Here is a 22,542-nt window from a genome sequence, read left to right as displayed (position 1 = left end):
AGCATAGACTTAAAGATATTAAAATCCCCTCTTGTGGGGTAAAAAGCATACAGTTTGTTTCAAGAAGGAAGGAAACTTTTTTAAAACTTATGGGCTATTCGCAATGGTCTGCCTGTTTTTCCTCTGTTGATAATGTTCAGAAAGCAAACCAGCATGTTTGACAAAGAATATCATCTTGAACATGTGTGTATTTCTACTTAGTGATACTTTCCTGATTCTGAGTAACATTTTCCTTTTCAGGTGCAAACACGTCCTTTAAACTCTGAACATAAACTTTCACCATTCCAAAATATGTCTTCATTTTAAGGGTTGAAGAAAACTCAACAGTAGGTGCCCTAGAAATGGCACCTGATATGTAAGCATGGCCTAGCGATTAGTGCAAGGAGCTCAAACAGAGAAAACACAGATGCCATTCAGGACTCTGTCATTAGTTTGCTTGGTGACTGCGGGATATACTTACCCACTTTTGTAATGCAACTTTGAAATCCTTGGATGAAAAATCACATATAAAATGTTGTTATTTACAGACAAAGAATGTCCACCATATAGATGTCAATATTTGATTAATAATAATGATAGTTAGGTAGGTGAACTACAGGTGAAATCCTTGCCCCACTCAAGTCAATGGCAAAACTCCCTTCTATGGGGCCAGGATTTCACCCTATGTGCATAATCACTCCTTAGAATCAAGGTTTTTTGTATGCCTGGTGCATAATACGTGTTTTCATATATTGCTTCTTCAAAGGAGTGTGTGTATTTGACTTTCCCCTCAGGAGTCAATTGTCTCATTACATAAATCACTTATTGGCATATCTCTGTAAAATGTGTGTAATGCCTTGTCATGTAAAATGAATCCCACAAGAAGAGATGGGAAAATACTGAGGCCAATCCCTATAAACCCTACACTATAAGTGCAGCGAAATGACCTTGAAATAAATCTCACCAAGAAGAAATGTGTGAAAAATAAAATTCACATTCCTAAAGGGCAAAATTATCACTTAGACGTGTTAAAAGAGTAAACTTGCTCTTTAACAGTTTATACCAGTGTTACGTGTAAGGTGAAACCCTCTTATGAGAATACTTTTTAAAGAAGTCCATTTGCTATATTCTCTAGCTATTTAAGAGGTTTTTGTTTCCCTTCAAGCCCTTCATTATTATGTCCTTATAAGCTGGACAGTGCAAATAGGGATTAATTTTAGTGTATGATGTCCAATAGACATATAGTTATTGTTTGAACTATCTGAGGCATTAATTTTTAAGAATGGATCAGTTTAAAATGTTCTAAATCAACAGTTGACATCTTAGTAAAGGAGCAACAACCCCTCTCCTTTTTTTAAGGTTTTTAATACTCTTAAAACTAAGATCATGCTGGCAGTGTCCTTAAAAAAAATGAACATGAACTTTTTTAGATCAACAGCAAACCTGGTCTTGAAATCAACTTAAAAAACTCCAGTAAGTTGACCTAGACCAGTGGTTCTCAAACTTTTGTATTGGTGACCCTCTTCACATAGCAAGCCTCAGAGTGTGAACCTCCCCCTCCCCCTTATAAATTAAAAATACTTTTAAATATATTTAACATCCTCATAAATGCTGGAGGCAAAGCGGGGTTTGGATTGGAGGCTGACAGCTTGCGACCCCCTGAGGAGTCCCAACTCCCAGTTTGAGAACCCTTAGGGGTAGCTCAGTAAAATATTCTTCAGGTTTTAAGACACTTAGGCTTTGTCTACACTGGCAACTGAAAGACAAAACTTTTGTCATTCAGAGGTGTTAAAAAAAACCCAGTTTGAGAACCCCCAGTTTGAGAACCCTTGACCTAGACTATATAAAGTAGCTTGACTGGAAAGAGTACATGCAGATTTCTTTGAATAATCAATCTTCATTTCCAGTCCTGAACTTCATGCAGTGTGGCTGAGTGCTGTTAACAATATGTTTCACCCCAGAGGTGGCTACATTCAGTAGTGGATAGTGCTCCTTGTGTATCGTTTGTATATCAGTTTGTAAAGTGCTTCAGGACCCTTTGGAATGAAAGGCACTATGTTAGTGATATATATGATTTCCACCTCATGTCAGAAGAAAAACATTTCTATAGTTCTTATCAAAAGCAAATCTTTCCCAGAGGTGAGCTGGGCAAACAGAACTGCATTCCAGTTCATTATGTTTTGGTACAGAGAGATGCTGTAAGCAAACAGGAAGGTTTCCATAGACTAAACTGCAGAAGATGAATGACAAGGACTTCCATAATGGACATTTTATCTCTACTCTAAAAGGCAAAGACAAAACACTTCTTGAACAAACAAGAAGGAAAATAATGGTCAAAAGATGATAGTAAAGACAAGGAATCTAGGAAACATAGTTCCAGTTTTTCACTGGGATATTTAATTATTATTAATATTTATATTTTGACAAATATAGCACGTTTACTTTGGGAGCACAATGTTGTCACAATATAAATACCTGGAGTCATGACTAGTTATTTAGCAATGATCCTGTAAAATAAATAAAATTGTGTGGAAAAATGTAAAATTTAATTAACAAGAAGTTAAACACATCAACCCAACAGCACTACTTTGCCTTTTTAATAGATATTTAGAGCAATTTAATCTAATTACTCTGCTAGCTGTTTGCTTTTATTACATTGTTGTGTCTTGAGTGAGGGACAAATCCAGAGAGAGCACCAAACCTCCCAAACATAACAAACAGTATTATTTAGGCGGCAGCCTGCAAATGATCTCAGCTATCCACTGCAGTTTATACCTGCTTAATCAAAGGAAGCTGTTTCTTTTTAATCCTCTGATGCAATGTAGAGTAAGGTGTGTGGTGTTGGGTTATATCTCAGCAAATGACACAACATGCTGAGACATGACTTTGCTCTATATAACATAGCACAACAACATTTAACACTGAACATAAAACAGAGGAGGGCTGAGCAAGAGGAAGGAAGGTTAGCATATATGCAGTTTAAGGGTGTTTTTCTTTTTTTTAAATTAACACACTTTTATATGCAATATTATAAGCAATTAATTGTTGTGATAAAACATTTTGGGAAAGGAACTGAATTAAGTAGCTTTTTGAGCACAAAATATGTCTGAAAAAATGGTATTTTTCATGCTATCACAACTGCCATTTCAATCTTTTTCATATTAAAGGCAGTTAATGGTCAATGGAAAGGTCTGCAATTCATCTAAGCTTCAGTAGCACAAGGCAACTTGAAGCTGCTTCATAACCTCACACTGTACTGGGCTCAGCAAAAATGGAGTCTGACTTTCCCACCACCAGCGCCTCCTTGGTGCACGGGTGGGCAATGCCAAGCAGAAACTGAAACTGTACAGTTGAAGGCAATTAACAAGACAAGATGAGTGTAAATAATTGAATGGATATAAAGTGTTCTTCGGGCATCCATATATTGTCAAGCACGAACCCAAATGCAACAGAATCCATATCTTGTAAACTCTATCTGTTTTGCAAAATGATCTGTTGAGATGTCAAGATAAAATGTGTCAGAGGCATAGGTCAGCTGGAGTAATTGATAGCTCTCTCAACAAAGATCACTGTTGTCAAACCTAGTCAAGAGAACTTGCACAATGAAGTGTCCCTCTACTGAAGTCACTTTGTAAAAAACAATAATAAAAGGAATCAGGTACTGAACAGACATAATCTTGTTATAGCTTCCATGTCATATTTACCCAGTTTATCGCTAAACAGGGTGTCCTGCCTGACACATCTTACTGAAAACATCTCAGTGGCTGTAGTCTCCATGTTTTAGGTGCAATGACCACTTGTACATCACACAGAATCATAGAAATGCAGGGCTGGAGGGGACCTCAAGAAATCATCAAGTCCAGTCCCCTGCACTGAGGCAAGACCAAGTAAACCTTGACCATCCCGGACAGGTGTTTGTCTAACCTGTCCTTAACAACCTCCAGTAATGCGGATTCCACAAACTCCCTGGGAAGGCTACTCCAGACCTTAACTACCCTTACAGTTAGAAAGTTTTTCCTAACATCTCATCTAAATCTCCCTTGCTCCAGATTAAGCCCATTACTTCTTGTCCTACCTTCAGTGGACATGAAGAACAATTGATCACAGTTCTCTTTACAACAGCCCTTAATATATTTGAAGACTGTTAACAGGTCCCCCCTCCCCACAGTCTTCTGTTCTCAAGGCTAAACAAGCCCAGTTTTTTTAACCTTTCCTCATAGGTCAACTAGATTTTCATCAACCAACGTAGGGTGAAATTGTGGCCCCAAAGAAGTCAGTGGCAAAACTCTCACTGATTTCAACAGGGCCAGGATTTCACCTGACTATTTAATTTAGAGACACAAACCTCTCTTCACAGAAGGCATATAACAAAGTGTAGATACAAACAGTACCACTAACTTTTGTTTGCAAAGCGTGGATTTCCCAACTCACGCGTTTTTGAGTTATTTAATTTCATTCTAATGAAAAACAAATGACTCTATTTTAGTTGAGCCGGACCTAAACTTTTAAATTGAAGGTGAATTTGACATATGAGCGCTTCTTGGGATGCATTTCTGAAGTTTTCTGTTATGGCACATAGTAACTATTTCTATTGTTTTACTTCAAAAGCGTGTTTTTTCATTCCAAATAAGGGAAATTTTATCAAACACAAATATAGGAGCTAAACAAAGAAAAGCCCTGAATGCGTAAGGGAAATGGAGATGTACTAGTAACAGTGCTACCACAGTCTAACAAATAAAACATAGGTACGGAGTAACCAAGAAGATAATAGAGGGATGTCAATATGTTGTCCTTTTTGCAAAGTCAAACAGATAAACCTTAGAAAAGAGAATACCTCATTTTTTGGTTTAAATCAATGACAACAGGACATAAGCTCCAATGATAGAGTAATTCTGAACACTCTAGTACAATGTGATTAGAGTACTTTTATGTCTGTCTCCTACTTGTCAACTGTTAATATGTTATTCGCATCCACTGTTCATGGAAAATTAAAGCAACTGATAGGTTGGGGTGTTTTTTGGTAAAATGCAGGTTTACCTTATGTATTCATCTAATAAATACATGTAATAAATATGTATAAGCTTGGTAGAATTCTATTTTTATATAATTTTGACTGATATTGATGTGTTTCTAAGCCTTTTTTATTTTCATCTATTTAAATTTTCACTGTTGCACAAAATCATGGGTTTTAAGCATTTTTTTAAAAATTGTATCAATTTAAATTTTCACAGTTATAGAAAATTGTGAGAGGGTCAGACAATAATTATTTAATGACAGCAGACATTGAGATTTAAAAAGATAAAGCTTTGTAACCGTTCAAACATAAATTGTGATCACATCAAATTATGCAAAGTAAATATCCTTAAATCAAACTCCAGTTATCAAGCAGCATTTTTCTTACTTTGCCTATATGTAAATTTTGATTATTATTGATGGAAATATTTTTCATTGATTTGTGTGTGAACAGTGAAATCAACGTTCACCAACAAACATTTACAGATAAAAATCTATCTTTCCAAGCCTAGATATGTATTATATGCAAGTCAGTTTTTATGTGTGTATTACCTGAAATTAGAGTAATTGCTACATTATTAGCTGTCCAATTGGTCTTGCAACATTCTGCATGCATTGTCAAGTTTCACATTGCTAATTTCCTAACAAGCACAGTTTGTTTTCAAATGCCCCAAGGCCAGTTTACTAAGTCCAAACACAAGCTCTGCAAGTAAAAAAAAAAAAAAGAACCATACACCAAGAAATTTTAAATGTACCACAGAATCATGATCACAGGGAAAATGGTGCCCCAACTGATTTAAGGATATTTACTTTTTAAAGTATAATAAAACAAAGCTCCAATACTTGTCTGAGTATTTTTAGCTCTCTGCCAGTTTGTGTAATACATTTTTAATTGTTATGTGTAATGGTTTGCAAGAGAACACCCGATCAATTAATCATGAGTGCCTTCTCACGTCCGCTCTGTGGGTTCTAGTGGTGTACGTTTATCTTACATGTTGTGAACACTATAGTACATTTCAACGAGCTCACTTTGAAAACCATAGGCCACACACTATTCTATAGAAATTCCAGCAATTTTCAACTGCATGTAGAGCAACCAAGTTTACATGTATAGGGTCTTAGCAAAGTTAACAAGCAAGGCTTTGAGAGTTGGAAAAGGATATAGAGGCCTTTCAATTAATATATATTAATATATATGTCATAAAGTTACAACTGTAATTCATTATTTTAAAAAGTGATACCAACAACAACTGAACCATGAGTTTTTGTTTGTTTTTAAATGAGAAAACGTTTCAATTCATGTTTACTATGAGGAAATTTATCATAAAATTAATTGTATAAAATAAAAACTTTGAGGTGTCAAATGTGATATTACAACATCTATTTTTAAAAAGGGCAACAAATAGCTAATTGAAACATGATCCCAAAGCTTTTACTTTATTTAGTTAGTTAGTTATTTTTAAAAGTTCTACAACTGTTTTACACTTTGGTAAATATTCCGAAGACTTGTGCATCTTACCCAAGATACATATTTTAACAACCATTCCATCACAAAAATTAAAAAAAAACACATCAGACTTATATTTAAGGAAACATCAAAGATTTTTTAATAGTAAATAAGACATGTCCCTTGATCAAATTTTATTACACATAACATTCTGTAGAGTTTGCCTTAGTTACAGTAGTTACTTGGTGAACTCTGAAAATCAAAAAGGTGCTATTAACTTGTTCAGTTCTTAATTCAGACTAAAAAGGAACTACATGCACCAAAAAGATCTGAACGTAACTAAACTGCATAATATATAATTTTATATAATAAAAAAGGCTTTTCTAATTTATGATGATTTTAAATCACTCAGATTTATTAACAGCTTTTAATATTTCTACTAGAAATATCTTTTAAAAATACATTTCGATGAAGAATTACTTTAAAATTTTATTCTTGCTAGAAATATTACACACAGTACTGCCTACTCTTCCAACAGTAATATTCAAAACGTTTAATCTTAAATTTTGATTTTCCAAACTAATAAAAATGTGTTTTCTCTCTTTTGAAGAATTAATTTTAAACTGTTTAATACTGAATCTGATGTACATTTTTAACTATACAAAGTAAAAAACCTAAATACCTACACTTATTAGAGTAGCAAAGTGGTTTTTGTATATTTTAAATATCTAACCTGAAAAGGACAATTTTTACCAACTTATACATTTATTGATTGAATATACTGTTTTTTTCCCAGCCCAGACACTAAAAAACAATTGGAAATTCAAACACTGTAGGAAAATGTTCATTCAGCTAATATTCAAAACATTTAAAGCAGATATGAAAGAATTTAATATTTATCACTAGTTGCTATGGTAATTTATAACACTGCAAACTATCAAACTTAACATGGTCAGTGCCTACAGGCACAAAGTAAACCACATTTAAAAATTAACCATAATTAGATGAGCCAACAGCCATCTTCCAACACACATTTTACCACATAACTACTAAAGAGTAAAACCCACTGATACACTTAAGCACCACAGTTCACTCCCACATTTCATAACCTTTTGTTTTCAACTTAGTACCTGTAAATTAGTGCTAACTGCTGTGGACCCCTCTACAGAACCATTACTCCTGTACTTATTTTCAAAACTACATACTTCTATTTACTTCTTATGTTCACCAAAAAAATGTCATATATAAATGTATTATTAGCCTTGTTAGCAAGATTTTATAATGCACAGTATTGGCAAATTTAAATTTAAAATTAAGCTAGTTTTTCAGGTTGAACTTACAATTTAAAATCTATGAACTAAAAGGATTGTCTTCACTGGACTGGTCTGTACCATTGCTAAACTATTCAGAACCACTATGGTATATATCTGCTAGCAACACCAAATTGTAGGAGTGGTTCAAAAGACTAATATTGCTTCAAGAAACAACCTCTTTGAAAGTGATTACTAAACAATACGTAGCAGGCTGTTAAGGAACTCTCAGTTTATCATCACAATTTAAAATTGTAAATTTCAAGAAATATTTCTATCAACACATAATTGGATTTACTTCTAATTACCATGTTTGACAAAGCACTTAGCTTTAATAGACAGATTTGGTTTGAAGTAGTAATGTAAATAAATGTACAGGCAATGAATTTTCATTTTTGTGCACAGAAGACTTTTTAAATCTTAAACTGGGAAAATACTATTATTAATAATAATAATAATAATTAATGATATTGATTTTCCTTCTAGACCACAATGCTAGCTGCAGAACATCTCAATCAATATCTCAAATATGTCATATTATTTCATACTGTATGCACTGTACAAAAAGTAAATTGACCTCATATGTTCTGTGCTAGGGTCTTTCTGCAGCAAATGTTAACTCTGATCTTACAAAGGTAAAATGCAGAAAATATGTGGCCTCCATTATTAAAAATGGTTCAAACTCTACAGTTCAAAGGCTGAATGACTGGAATAATTTGGAAACTAACTGATGAGTGGACAGTAATTGTTAAGAACTCTCTCTCTCTCTCTCCTCTCTCTCTCTCTCTCTCATAATCTCACCTTCTGAGCTGCTTTAGAGGGACTCTTGTTTTTGCTTCCTCTTGGCCTTCCTCTTGGTCTTTTAGGAGATGGTTCTCCAGTTGGTTCCTAAACACAGGAAAACATGCTATTGTAGCAATAATCTCCACAAGACACTACCCAAATAGACCTTAAGTATAAACAACTGAAGAGCTACCTAAAAACATGAAGTATAAATGAATGATATAAAGTTTAAAGTGAAGCAGAGAACTCTAGTTTGCATATTAAAGGGAAACATCATTTAAATTCTAATTATGTAAGAACATCATGAAAATTTGCATATTCTAACAGCAGCAAAACATACCAGAAAACAAAAATTGTTAACAGGGATGGAGATTGTGAACTTTGTGGAAAGATGTTTTTTCAAAATGAATTACCCATTTCATTTACGTTTCATTATAAAAGTATACAACTATGGTATGTCGTTTCTATCACAAATATTTTTTGAAAAAGCTCAATACTGAAAAACTGGGAAGTAATTTGCAGTTTTCTCTTAAGGGCACAATTTTTTTTTGCCTTTGTTTTATGAAGTTTGCATTTGTCCAAACTTAATTGTCTTTTGTTAAAATATAAATGTAAAGATTTCTTTGTAACAGATTTTTGGCATGCAATATAGATTTGTTGAAATAAAATATCTATAATGAAAAAGTTTAACACATCTATACAAGAACAGTGATTATTTTAGCAATTTTCTTAACTGGTCCCTGTGTTTGATAGTAAATAAACCAGTCATTAAAATGGATATGAATGACTAATAGTTCGGATTCCAAATATTTATTCAGTGAATCATAAATACTATAAAACTCTTCTAGTTCTAAATATTGAACATTTCATTCAGATTACAGGATGTGGTAAAACTAATTAAATACAGTTTGTTAACTTAAACCAGCCTAAAACCCTTCAGATTTTAAATTCCCTGGTACATTTAGATAGTCTGGAAAGGAGACTAAATTATACGATTCTCAGTTGCAAGCCAGAGAGACATGGTGCACATCTGGATCGAACACGTTTTAGGAGATGCAGTTTTCTTTCTCTTCGAGCCATTCAAATGCTAAAAAAAGCCATGCTCAAAACTTGCAGAGCCCAATGCTACTGGTTGGTTTTGTTGCAAGACCACTTTGGCGGAGCTAAGTGTAAAGTGAGTTTGTGGGGGTATAAAGCTGAAATCGCAAAGCTGAGTAAGTGTCACACGGCAGAGCGGGAAAACGAGGGGCTCCAGTTTTGTGGTTTTCCATAAGTATTTTCTGTGCATTTTTAGGGGCACACTGGAGGGGCAGGAGGAGCTGCATATCCCCCAGTATAGGGGGATGCTTTCTAGGATGTTCTGCATCTCAGAGCTTCCATAATATTTTCTAATCATCTGACATGCTTTGAAGGAAGTGGTGAGATGCTAACGAATGGAGTAAACATGTTTAAAGCCCGCGGAAGTCAGTTTTAAATGAGCTCACTAGAAATCCCCACACACTTCCAATCGCTACTTCCGAAGCCTGCGAATTATGGCAAACAAACCTCCAGCTCGGTGCTTCCCCATGCAGCCCCTGCAAAGCTGCAAGCTTAATTGGTTGCATCCGCAGGCAAAATCCCCGCAGCATACACCGCTTCAGAGGGGGTGAAAAAAGCCGGACTCGGGAAAGCAGAGTGGCAATGTCACTCCAAGAAAGGGGGGCGGGAGGGACGCACAAGTCTAGCAAACTTCAACCCGAGTCGGGTCCTGCAAGCGAAGACGGGCCCGATGCGCCCCTTTTTGGAGTCCCTGAAACTGACCAGGGGTGCAAAGCGAGGGGGGAGCGCCAGAACCCGGAACAGCCCCCCCGGGAGGTGGAAGAACGACCTGCCTGGCAAAGGGCTCCGGAAATGCAAAAGGTGTTGTGACTGCGGCGCTGCCCCCCTCCAGCAACCTCCCCCCGCCGCCGGGAGTGGGGGGCACCTTCGTGCACACGAAGGGAAGTGGGGGGGGGACCAAAAGCCAAGCGAGTTTGCAGCCGCACCCCCCAGCCCCAGGATCTAGGGGTTGGGCTGGTCAAGCTCGGAGGCGGCAGCAGCCCCCGATGGGACCCGACCCCCACAGCCCCGCAGCTTGCAAAGGCTCCGAGAGGAGGGAGCCGGCGCAGCTCAGTCCCTTCGCCCTCTCGCAATTTCAAACTCTGCTCGGGGATGACCCAGCGCGCGCTGGTTGGCCGGCTCCGCGCTGCTCCATGCTGCACGTTTCCACTGAACAGCGCTGCCACCGCCACCACGCCGCGCACAATAGCCAGCGCCTCTGCCCGGCAGCCCGCCCCGCGCCGCCGCCGCCGCCGCTGCGCCGTTCCCCCCTCCGGCGGGCAGCTCCGGCCCCTCTGCCGGCGCGTGCGGCGGAGCCTCTCCGGCGCTGAGCGGGGAAGGGCGCGCAACAAAGCCCCCCGCGTCCCGTCCCCAGGACTCCGGTGGCAGCGGGAGCCCGTCCATGGCCGCGCGCGCTCCGTGTGGGGAGCGGGTACTGACTTGTGGCTGCTTCCTGGGTCTGCCCCGTCCTCTCTTCTGCGGCGCTGCGGCTGCAGGTTGCTCCTGGGCAGCAGTGGAAGTGGAAGGCTGGCCGGCTCCTTCCCCTCGCGTGCTCATCCTGCCGCTGCCGCTGCCGCCGCTCAGCCGGGAACAATCGCTCCGAGCACCTTGAGCGCTGGGGCGGGGGGTGCGGGGCGGGGGGGGGGGATTCAGCCCGAGCGCTCGCCGCTCGCTGCCACCACCGCACACCGGACGTCCTGGTGCTGCCAAAAAGGAGAGACGGGGAGGAGGAGGAGGTGATGGTGGTAGCGGTGCTGGTGGTGGAGGAGTGGGAGGGGGGGGACTCTGCTCTCTTCTCTCCCGTACGCTTTGGGAACGGGGATCGCTGGTAACGCGGAGCAAGTCAAGAAGGGGGGTGGGGAAGGAGGGCGAGAGGGTGAATTGCAGCCCTACAAATGCCAGGAGGGGGGACCGCTGCAAGCAGAGCAGGAGCAAACCAAGCCGGGGGGGAAATATCCTCTTGCCAAAATGGGAAGCAAGCGGTGGCTATCGCCCGGGGATCGGCTCAGGACCCGGTAAGAGGAGACACATTGGAAAGGCACGGGGGACTCGGCCCTCTTGCCAGGAGTCATGCACACTGTGGAGATGGGGGGCTCGGGAGCGGCAGCGAAAGGGCGATCATTTAAAAAAAGAGCGAGCGAGCGCGAGCTGTGGTGTCTGTGATGTGAGCTGCTGGGGATAGAAATATTCTTAGGCGAGTCCTGCCCACGGATTAAACTGGGATGAGTAAAAACAAAAACACCTTTGCCCGTGGGTGGAAAAAATAGGAGGGGGCTGTGTGAAAAAAAAATACGAGGAGGAGTAGGAGGCAGGGCGAAAAACCTAGGATCGGGGGCTGGACCTGGGCCAGATAAAACATTAGAAATACAGCAGCAGTGGAAGCAGAGGCAGGCTAGAGCACACTGAGACCAACTCACGTGTCCAGCACCGTTCATGCCCAACTCGCTGCTGCAGGTTTAAAGGGACAGACCGGGGATTCCCACTGCCCCCCAGTCCTCTCCCATAGGTGATCGAACTAGGGATGCTGCCGGCACGTCGGGCTTGAAGTAATAATAACAACCCAAAAATGTGGTGTTCACCTTCAGCACGCCCACTATAAAAAGTGTCCCAGCACCACTGGTCGTCTCTCAAACCTGAACTAGCCAAGTCTGAGCAGCTGCACAAATGCACCTCAGCTCCTCTACTACAGCTTGTCAGGCATAAAGATTTGTCAACCAACCTTTCTAATAGCTGCTTGTTTGCTTCCTTCAGTGACTTCGTTATTTTGTCCTGCCCCGTCCACTTCAACCTCCAAACCTCCGCACAAAGGCTCCAAATGAGGGGTATAAAAAATCCAATAAGGGAGGATGCAAATAGCATTGGATTCAGAAGTTGACATTTCTGATGCAAATAACAAAGAATAATTTGAAAAGTAAGATATCTACACCAGGATATGGCACAGAGATGCACTAGTTGCATTGACAGATAATCTCCTTACACCCATGGAAAAGGGCAAACATTAGTACTTCTAGAACTCACATCAGCCTTCTGTACAATTAGCCACTAAGTTCTGGCTCACCAGGTTCAGCTCTCCTTCACAAGATCTCAACAGTCCTGAAGTTTTGGTGCTGCCTTCCCTCTTATATGTCTAACTAGATTCTCAGTATTACAGCTGCACTTGCTGAGAAAGAGACAATGCAGTTACTCATCTCTACTTAGACTCTGAAAGAAAAACAGCTCCTGGATAAAGTGCAGCTGGCTCCAAATGAAACTTGATTGAGTGGAGGTGATACTGATGGGAAAGAGGAACACTTTAAGGGACTGATTGAAGCCCTTTGTCAAAAGGTGGGTCCTCTAACTGTCTAGGAGGTGCCCGGCTTAAAAATCTTACCAAACTCATCAGCTAGCATCCAGACGTGTTTTCTCCCATCTTCAGCCATTCTTTCCTCTCAGATGCAGTCCTACCCACAGTTATTCATGCCTTTATCTTGGCAAGGGTTGACTCACTCTACATAGAGCTGATTGTGAAGGCTACGCGAAGGCTTCCATCTCCCAAAACAGAACACTAGGAGCACCACACTAGGGCATTGTCCCCTCTCATCTAATTCCGTATCCACTTCAAGGTCTCGGTCCTTATCTTCAAAGCGCTCAATAGGTTAAGATGTAGCTGCCTCCAGGACTGTCTCTTTCCCCTCAAATAAGCTACAATCAGCAGGGATGATGGGGCCAAGCAGCGATAAAGCCCAGTATGAAACAGAGCCCACAAAGCAACTAGCCGTGAAGATGGATAGCCCTGAAATTTTACAGATGGACTATCACAAGAATCCTACAGACAGAAAGCCACTTTGAACAACATTCAGTTTTCTTCACATTGTGAAGAAATCTGTAGAGCCCTGTAAATCTCTGGATATCTGAGGACCGTGTTTACAGATTGCAGATGGATGCAGATCCAAATGTTATATCTAGAGCTCTGCAAATCTGTGGATATCTGCTTTATATCCATGGACCATGTTTGCGGATCGCCAATTGGATAGGATACAAATTTCATATCCGCACAGGGCTCTAGAAATCTGAAGATCTCCAAGTCCATCCAGTACATCAAAAGATTTAACTGTTGCATGAAAGAGCAAGATTTCAAACAAAGATCATAAAATCAATAGTTTCAGGTGTAGCAGTAAATAATTGTTATAACATCCATTCATCTTGTTGATGTCTCTGTAAGACAATGGTACATAAGATTCCTATGATCTTTTATCTCCAAAACCACTGTTCTTATTGATTCATCCCATATGGGCTATTAATAGTCCTGTGTGTCTTCACCAAGTTCTTAACAGTTCTGGTGACAATGCTATGATTCAAAGGTATTAATGTAATGTCATAATCAGACAACATTCACATCAGACAACTGTCCAGAACTGTCTTTGAAAGCTGTTCAGTGCAGGGGCTGTCATTTTCTGTACTGGTGTTCGTACTGTACGTAGCATGATGGAATTTTAATTCTGGTTGGGCAATACAAATGAATAACAACAACAACAGAAAATAAATGTTATCATCTGAGATATAAAGGTCCATGAGTTCATCATTCATCTGTAGCTGAGTGTATTTCTTCATCTCCTGAAAACCGCTACAACTTGAATCAACATGGTATTCCTGATCGACCAAAGGAGGAATAATTTATAATACAAATCTGCCTCTGACTAATCAAACAACTTAATTTTAATTCAAGCCACTCATATCCAGGGAACCTGAACACAGAAGCAGAGAGGACATATAGCACTCAGAATGGATTTCAAGCGGCAAAGTTTTTGAGGCAACTGCTCACAAGCAGATATGTTTGCATCAAACTGTAATCAAAAGGTGAGCAAATATTTCTCAAAGGACACAATAGTATGAGAAACAGATGCTATCTGCCCACCTGGCTGAAGATACTTGTAACAGGCAGGGCCCTTCTATGCATTCCCCTATGCCCAAGAATGGCACTGCAGGTGATCCTCACCTTTCTTTCCCCCAACTTGGCATCAATAAATTATCTTGCACAGATCAGATTAATAAGAAGCCAAAACAAACTAGTCAAAATAAGTATATCTTCTTTAATGGAGCCCCACGGAAGGAGCACTTGGAAATAACAGTTCACAGATCATTACCTCAGGACCTGGGTTCAGAGCTCCCCGAACAAAGTCTCTGTGCCTGGTCAGGCTAGCCTTCTGGAGATGGAGAGAGCTCACCACCCTTTTGCAGCCTGTTCAGCTTCCATTCTCCTCCAACCCTGCTCAGCTTCCTCTTCCCATTTAAACAGGTCACTAGAACAGAGTGGGGAGTCTTCTGCATTATCCCCAGGCTGTTCTGTTTGTGAGTTCCACCCTGGCCCTTAAATGGGCCTACACACTCCTACACAACCTTCTTATGCACTTTCCCACTAATCTTACTGCTGAGCAAGTTCTCAAGTGGCCATGTAGCCCCTGGTTTTCCACACTAGTGGTCAGTGGAGATATCTAGGAACCAATTCCTTTTAACAGCTACCCAATCTTGTCAAGTAAGGATCATTGTTCCACTTAGACCCTGTATCCCTGAATTTGATGTTGTATTCATTAAGTGGAGCAGCCATAAAGAAGAACGATGACAGCCTGACTGGAATACCCTACTTTCCTCCAGGAAATACTGCATAAAGTTTTGGCTTAGCTTTATCAACAAAGATCATAATCCTGAGAATTAATTATTATTATTATTTGACTCTGGTAAGAGCTATCATGAGATAAGTATTTTACACACATAAACGAATGCATGGTCTCTGCCCCAAAGAACTTACAATCTGATTATTAGGAAAATAAGAATTAGAGATTTATTTATTTAAATACTTAGATTTTTATTAAATGTGCCATGTATCCTGGATTATGTAACATTTAAAACACTGATCTATTTTATTAAATAAATTAATTAACTCCTGCTTACATATTTAGTTATTCAGGCTCAGTAAAAACCATAGATTTTAAAGCCAGAAGGGATGATTAGATCATCTAGTCTGACTTCTCTCATAACACCATAGAATTTCACCCAGTATCAAGCCCCATAACTTCTGCTTGAGCCAGAGCATATCTTTTAAAAAGACCTCCAATCTTCATTATAAATTATAGGTTAAAAAGTTATGTAAGATTATACATTTTAAAAATAATTTCCCTAACTCATTTTTCAATCCACCCCTTTCTCAAAAGCCTGGGAAAACAGACAGAATTTGAACTATGTCCTGATGTCAACGGACTCATGCTGTGTTATACCAAGGGGACACACAAGTCCCATAGACAAGAGCCCTTCTCTGACTACACACTGCCAATAACTCCCACCTGTGTTAGCCAGAGTCTCAGATGCTCTGAATTGCTGAGATATTACATAACACGAGATGCAAAGGAAAGATAGGAAGAATAGTAAGAAGCCAACATGACTCCATCCGGAGCTCTTTAATGACCTGAAAATCAAAAAGGAATACTACAAAATGTAGAAACACATGGACAAATTGTTAAGGAGGAGCACAAAAGGCTAGCACAAGCATATAGGGACAAAATCAGAAAGGTAAATGCACAAAATGAGTTACATTTAGCAAGGGGCATAAAAGGCAATAAGAAGAGGTTCTTTAAATACATTAAGTTCAAGAGAAAGATGAAGGAAAAAGTAGATTCTCTGCTTATCAGGGCAGGAGAGCTATTGACTGACATCAAGAAGACTGAGGTGTTTAATGCCTTTTTGCTTCAGTCTTCACTAAAAAGGTTAATTGTGACCAGATATTCAAACACGATTAATATTAACAACAAGGACAAAGGAGTGCAAGCCCAAATAGGGAAAGAACAGGTAAAAGAATATTTAGATTAATTAGATGTAGTCAAGTCAGCAGGGCCTGATGAAATTCATCCCAGGGTACTTAAGGAACTAGCTGAAGCAATCTTGGAACTATTAGCAATTATCTTGGGGAACTCATGGAGGACAAGTGTGGTCTCAAGGGACTGGAGAAGGGAAAATATAGTATCCATCTTTAAAACAGGGAACAAAGGGAACTCAGGGAATTATAGACCAGTCAGCCTAACTTTGATACCAGGAAAGATACTGGAGCAAATTAATAAAAATCAGTTTGTAAACATGTAAAGCAGTGGTTCTTAACCTTTACTGCAGCCTGCACCCCTTTGGTTCTCAAAATATATTCTCACACCCCTTATCAAAAATCAAAATATGTTCTCACACCCTTAAACCTAGCTATATTTTTTGTTTGTATATTACAGTAATCCTTAAAAAATGTATAATATTAATAAATACATAGGTTTGATGAAACAATGTAGTTGTATTTACATGCCTGTGCTTAATTTTTGTTTTTGATGATTTACCTTCTAACAAAATCTGACATGTCTCGCACCCCCAGAAAGGGCATCTCGCACCCCCAGGGGGTGCGTGCACCCCAGGTTAAGAACCACTGATCTAAAGGATAATAGAGTTTAAAGAATAGCCAACATGGATTTATCAAGAACAAATCATGACAAACCATTCTTCTTTGACAGGGTTACTGGCTTAGTGATTGGGGGGAAGCAGTAGGTGTGATATAACTTGATTTTAGTGAGGTTTTTGACAAAGTCCCACATTACATGTTCATAAGCAAACTAGAGCAATGTGGCTGAGATGAAATTACTATAAAGTAGTTGCAAAACTGATTTAAAGACGACTCAAAGAGTAGTTATCAACGGTTCACAGTCAAACTGGGAGGACTTATCTACTGGGATCCTGGAAGAGTCAGTCCTAGTTCAATATTTTCATTAATTACTTGGATAATGGAATGGAGAGTACGCTCATAAAATTTACAGATGACACCAAGCTGGGAGGGGTTGCAAGCACTGTGGAAGATAGGATCAGAATTCAAAACGACCATGACAAATTGGAGAATTGCTCTGAAACCAATAAGATGAAATTCAATAAAGAGAAGTGAAAATATATCACTTAGGAAGGAAAAATCAAATGCACAACTACAAAACAGGAAATAACTGGGTGGGTAATAGTACTGCTGAAAAAAGTCTGGGAGTTATAGTGGATTACAAATTGCATAAGAGTCAACAATGTGATGCAGTTGTGAAAAAGGCTAATATCATTCTGTAGTATATTAACAGGAGTGTCATATGTAAGATATGGGGCGGGGAAGTAATTGCCCCACTCTGCTTGGCACTGGTGAGGTCTCAGCTGGAGTACTGTGTCCAGTTCTGGGAACACACTTTAAGAAAGATGTGGATAAATTGGAGATAGTTCAGAGGAGAGCAGCAAAAATGATGAAAGGTTTAAAAAATCTAATTTATGAGGAAAGGTTAAATAATCTGGGCATGGTTAGTCTAGAGAACAAAAGACTGATGGGACAACCTGATAACAGTCTTTAAATATGTTAAGGGCTATTACAGAGGACAGTGATCAATTGTTCTCCTTGTCCACTGATTGTAGGACAAGAAGTAATGGGCTTAATTTGCAGCAAGACAGATTTAGGCTAGATATTAGGAAAAACTTTCTAACTCTAAGGTTAGTTAAACACTAGAATAGGCTTCCAATGGAGATTGTGGAATTCCCATCATTGGACATTTTTAAGAACAAGCTGGACATACACCTGTCAGAGATGGTGTAGGTTTACTTGGTCCTGCCTCAGAGCAGTGGGCAGGACTAGCTGACTTCTTGAGGTTCCTTGCAGCCCTGCATTTCTGTGATTCTATCAGTGGTCTTTCAGGTGGCTAGATATCCTTGAATGCTGCAAAACAGCCTATTGGCCGCAGCATAAGCACATTATATGCTAGATGGCGCTTGGCCATTGTTTGAGGGTTCTTAGGAAGGGTGCAAAGAGCAGGGAACAACTGAAGTGCAAAGACTTCTCTCTCCTAAAATTCACAGGAGAGCTATGGGTTGGGATGAAGGTAAGTTTTGGCAGCAACTTTTACAGTGCCAGCAAGCAAGGATTTCTGGACATGGACAGAGGAGCAGTTTGCAACATTCTAAGGGATTGTGCAGCATGCTCTCTCCCTCTGCTTCTTAGAGGTGCAAGAAGGACTGCACCTTCTAAGAGACAGACCCTCCTGGAGCAGCTCCTAGAGTGACCTGGCTCAGCAGTGCCCTGAATGCTGGGTTAGTAACTTAAAGGCACAATCTAGCCCAGTGGTTCTCAAACTTATTTTGTATCTGTAGTTGTTCACACCACACCCCCCAAAAAACATATTCCGCCACCCAGCTTTGAAGGCAGAGCAGAGAGCAGCAGCTGCTGGCCGGGAGCCCAGCTCTGAAAGCAGCGCCGTGCCAGCAGGAGCACAGAAGTAAGGGTGGCAATGTGAAAAATGATATTCGTCATTATCACTTTTCATAGCAGACTTAGCATCCCATTGCCACCCTTACTTCTGTGCTGCTGCTTCCACCCTAGGGCTGACAGCTGGATCCCCACTGCCTCCAGGTGAGGGATTGGGGTGAGGGGGAGGGAAGGAGAGCCTGAGCCTGGGCCACCTCCTGGTGAGGGATTGACCAGGGGACAGAGGGAAGAGCCCAGGAGGCAGGACTGCAGCTGTCAGCCCCAGTGCGGTGAGGCTCCAGCCTCTGGCTTTCTTCTTTATCCCCCCATCCCAGGTGTGCATGGCCCTTCTGCATAAGCCCCAGCCACTTAGGGCTAAGAGCCAGAGCTCTTAAAAAAACAAAAAAGCACACAGCTCATGCCTCCCTTGACACATTCTCACACCTCCCTTGGGAGGTCCACCCCATAGCTTGAGAACCACTGATCTAGCCCTATAGGTGCAAGTGGCTACGCTATACAGTGAACAGACAGCTGAGCCAGGTCTGGCTATATTCCCCTGTATCGTGGGTCATCAGAGTGGCCAAACTCATAAATCCATTTCAGGAACAGTATTGCCCTCCTTGGAACCTAAACTGGGTTCTCTAGGAACTCATCAAATAACCTTCTGAGGCAACATCTTTTGTATATTGACTGTCTATCCATGGAAAACTCATCCTTCCAGGAGGAGAATTAGATTCCTGAGAATATCACCTTCATTTATGAATAACAATATCTTTCATTTTCATTAGGCCTGTTTGATTAGGCTCCCTTCATTCTGCAGGAATACAAAGTACAAGAAAGAAAAGCACGGGCACAAACTGTATGTGTGAAGAACCTTAAGTGTATGTATCAGAGGGACCAGAGTGAACTGCAAATCTTCCACTCTTTTCTTTCATTCCACCCAAACTGCTGGGATCAAAGGAACTGCTGCCTTAAAAATCAATGATCTGCAGATGGCTGAGATAATGCATGAGGGAAGCAAAATTGAAATTGACAAACAAGACCCAGAAAAAAATTTAAGGCTCACTCTCAGGCCTTGTCAACGCTGGGGAATTTTTACAGAAAATTCCCACCATTGCTAATATGAGTGCAGCTGCACCGTCTTTAGCAATGCTGGGAGCTCTTACACAGAAGGGTTTTCATCTTCAGAGCCATTTTCAGCGCTGTGTCAATTAACCCCACTCAAAACAGGGTTAATTGACACAATGCTGAAAACGGCTGCTGGAGCCAGAAAGCCGTCTACACTAAGGATCCCATTGTTGCTAACACTGGTGCAGCTGCACTGGAATTAGCAAGTGTGGGATTTTTTTTTAATTATTATTATTTTGTTGGTTTTTTGGGTAAAATTCCCCTGTGTAAACACAGCTCCAAAGTGTAGTATATCCACCTTCTGGGCCAAAAGTCCCTTGGCTTCAGCCAAGAAATATGCAGAGCTGCAACCAGGTTTCAAAGTTATACACAGGATTTCTGGTACAATCTTTGTGATGCAAAGAGAAGGCTCTCTAAGAGGAAGTCTCTGTACTAATATCTTAAATTTCTGTTTATTAGATTTCTTTTGGATAGCTTTGTTTCTCTTCTGTGTTCTTGGGATTGTCATTGCTTGTTACTTTCCACTAGTGCAGATGGAGGAGGAGGAAGAAAGGAAGATCTCTTGTCTGGTAATTCCGTTTCAATTATTAATATGTTTGTTAGTCCACAACAAAGTTAGTTCTGGAATTCAGAGGTTTTTTCCATATGAAGATCTGATTCTTTGCATTTGGGCTGGAGACTCTTGTTTATTTAATGCAAATAAATAAATACGGGCCTAATTCTGCCACTCTCACTCATGCTAAGTAGCACCTTACTCTGTGAATACTGGTATTTATTTCACATGGAGTAAGGTACACCCAGTATGAGGAAGGGTGATAGAAGTAGTCCATCAATTAGTTTCTATGCATCTTTGAAAATGCCTGAAAGGCTCTGGGTCTTCTGCCCTGCTGAGCAGGACTGACAGGTCTGTATTGCCCCTACTAATTGGGCAGGGAATTATTGTGGTAGAAATATTCCTTTTCCATAAAACTACTGATCTGGCAAACATTAATGATCACATTTTCAAAAGGCCGTGCAAGCCTGGGTTCTGAGAGCGCATAGAAACAAGCCCACACAAACCTCAATTTGAGGCCCCAGCCCAGCAAAGCATTTAAAGCACAGCTGCCAAGTTTTGAGCAGCTTCATGTGTGACCATTTATGCAAATCAATAAATCAGCTAATTTGCATATCTGTAAACTTCTGCTTATGGTCAACACACCCAGCCCAAAGTAATGGGGAGGAAGAAGGACAAAAGAGAAGGAGCTGCAGAATACTTCACAGCGGTTAAGGGTAGGGAGTAGAGTGCTGGAGTGAGTGGCGATGTGCTGATGGGTGAAAACGAGTGGATGTCTAAAGGTGCCAGGAGCTAGCTAGGGAGGCAGCTGGGTGCTTTTTGGAGGGAAGATGGAAGTTATTTGGTGAAGTGGCTGGGTGAGGATATGGCTGGGAAAAGGTGGCGTGTGGCTGTGTGGGGAGGAACTAGGGGAGGGTTGTCTAGGTTAGAAGCTGAGCGGGAAGTTTGGATGTGTCTGGCGATTTCTGGAAGGGGAAGCTGGGAGCCAGCTGAGTGAAAGGAAGCTGAATGGGGTCTGTCTGGGGCCAGTACTGGGCACCCTGCATCTCTGTCCCAACTATAGCCACCAAGTGCTCTTTCCCCACTCTGATCCAGCAGTGGAAGAAGAGGCAGAGGTACAGAGAGGTCTTAAGTTACCTGCAGAGCAGGTGCTATAGCAAGCCCCAGTGACCAGGAGAGGCTGCAGGCCATCACCTCTGCCCAGCTGATATAGGACATGTAGCTGGGCTGCAGGATTTAATGATAGAGCTCTGAAGTCATGAGTGTCACAATAGACGCATAGCACTTAGCAGCAACATTTAAGCATAGTGTGTGATCTAACAAACCACTGAAGTGCACACATTGGGTGTTCCACAGATGCTAGATGAAAGGTGCAGAAGTGCACATGTCCTTTTGCACACAATTTTGAAAATTTGGTCAAAAGCTCCCATCCCCAAACTCTGTAGAATCAGCTCTTTTTTCAATATTAGGAGTGCGAGCTTGCATATTTTGGTACGATTCTTTGTCATTACAAGTATTTAAGACTAGCTCATTTTTCTCTGCAATGAGTTGAATTATTTCCTTTTTAGACCTTCCAGAATTAACTACACCATATCCAAATATTGGCTGCAGTCCACATGTTTTAGATCATTTTCTATAATAGTCTTGTTGTTATAGAATGCTATATGTGTGTGTGAGAGAGAGACACAGACAGACAATTATTTGGAATGAGAAATCATAGTATATTAATTCCATAAGTGTTTTTTAAAAATAGTAAAATACAAGAGAGAAAACCCTGAGTAGTGAAAGTATTGACTTTTAAGGTTTTAACTTGTGCTTGTGCTAGTTAATGCTTCTGATCCCAGCGCATTATGGTACTATATGTATACTAATAACATTATTAACTCACCTTTTCGTGATGTATGATTTTCAAACACAGATCAATTTAATGTTGCTTATTCAGAATTCCATGTTCTCTCCTTTTTGACTTAATCATTTAGAATGTATCTTT

The 22,542-nt window shown here is 40.4% G+C and overlaps 1 protein-coding gene across 1 annotated transcript in view; it reads right to left on the bottom strand.

The window, feature by feature from the left end:
* HMGA2 (high mobility group AT-hook 2) overlaps nucleotides 1-11,189 on the bottom strand; it is a 172,410-nt gene extending 161,221 nt beyond the window's left edge. Inside the window, exons 1-2 of the mRNA XM_045002386.1 lie at nucleotides 11,050-11,189; nucleotides 8,551-8,637 (exon numbers count right to left, since the gene is read on the bottom strand). Coding sequence (XP_044858321.1) covers nucleotides 8,551-8,637; nucleotides 11,050-11,166 — 204 coding nt within the window. The 5' untranslated portion in view covers nucleotides 11,167-11,189. The remainder of the gene's footprint in view (nucleotides 1-8,550; nucleotides 8,638-11,049) is intronic.
* Nucleotides 11,190-22,542: the final 11,353 nt, after the last annotated feature.

Source organism: Mauremys mutica, chromosome 1 (assembly GCF_020497125.1).
Source record: "Mauremys mutica isolate MM-2020 ecotype Southern chromosome 1, ASM2049712v1, whole genome shotgun sequence".
Taxonomy (NCBI): Eukaryota; Metazoa; Chordata; order Testudines; family Geoemydidae; genus Mauremys; species Mauremys mutica.
This window is presented reverse-complemented; position numbering and strand designations above follow the sequence as displayed.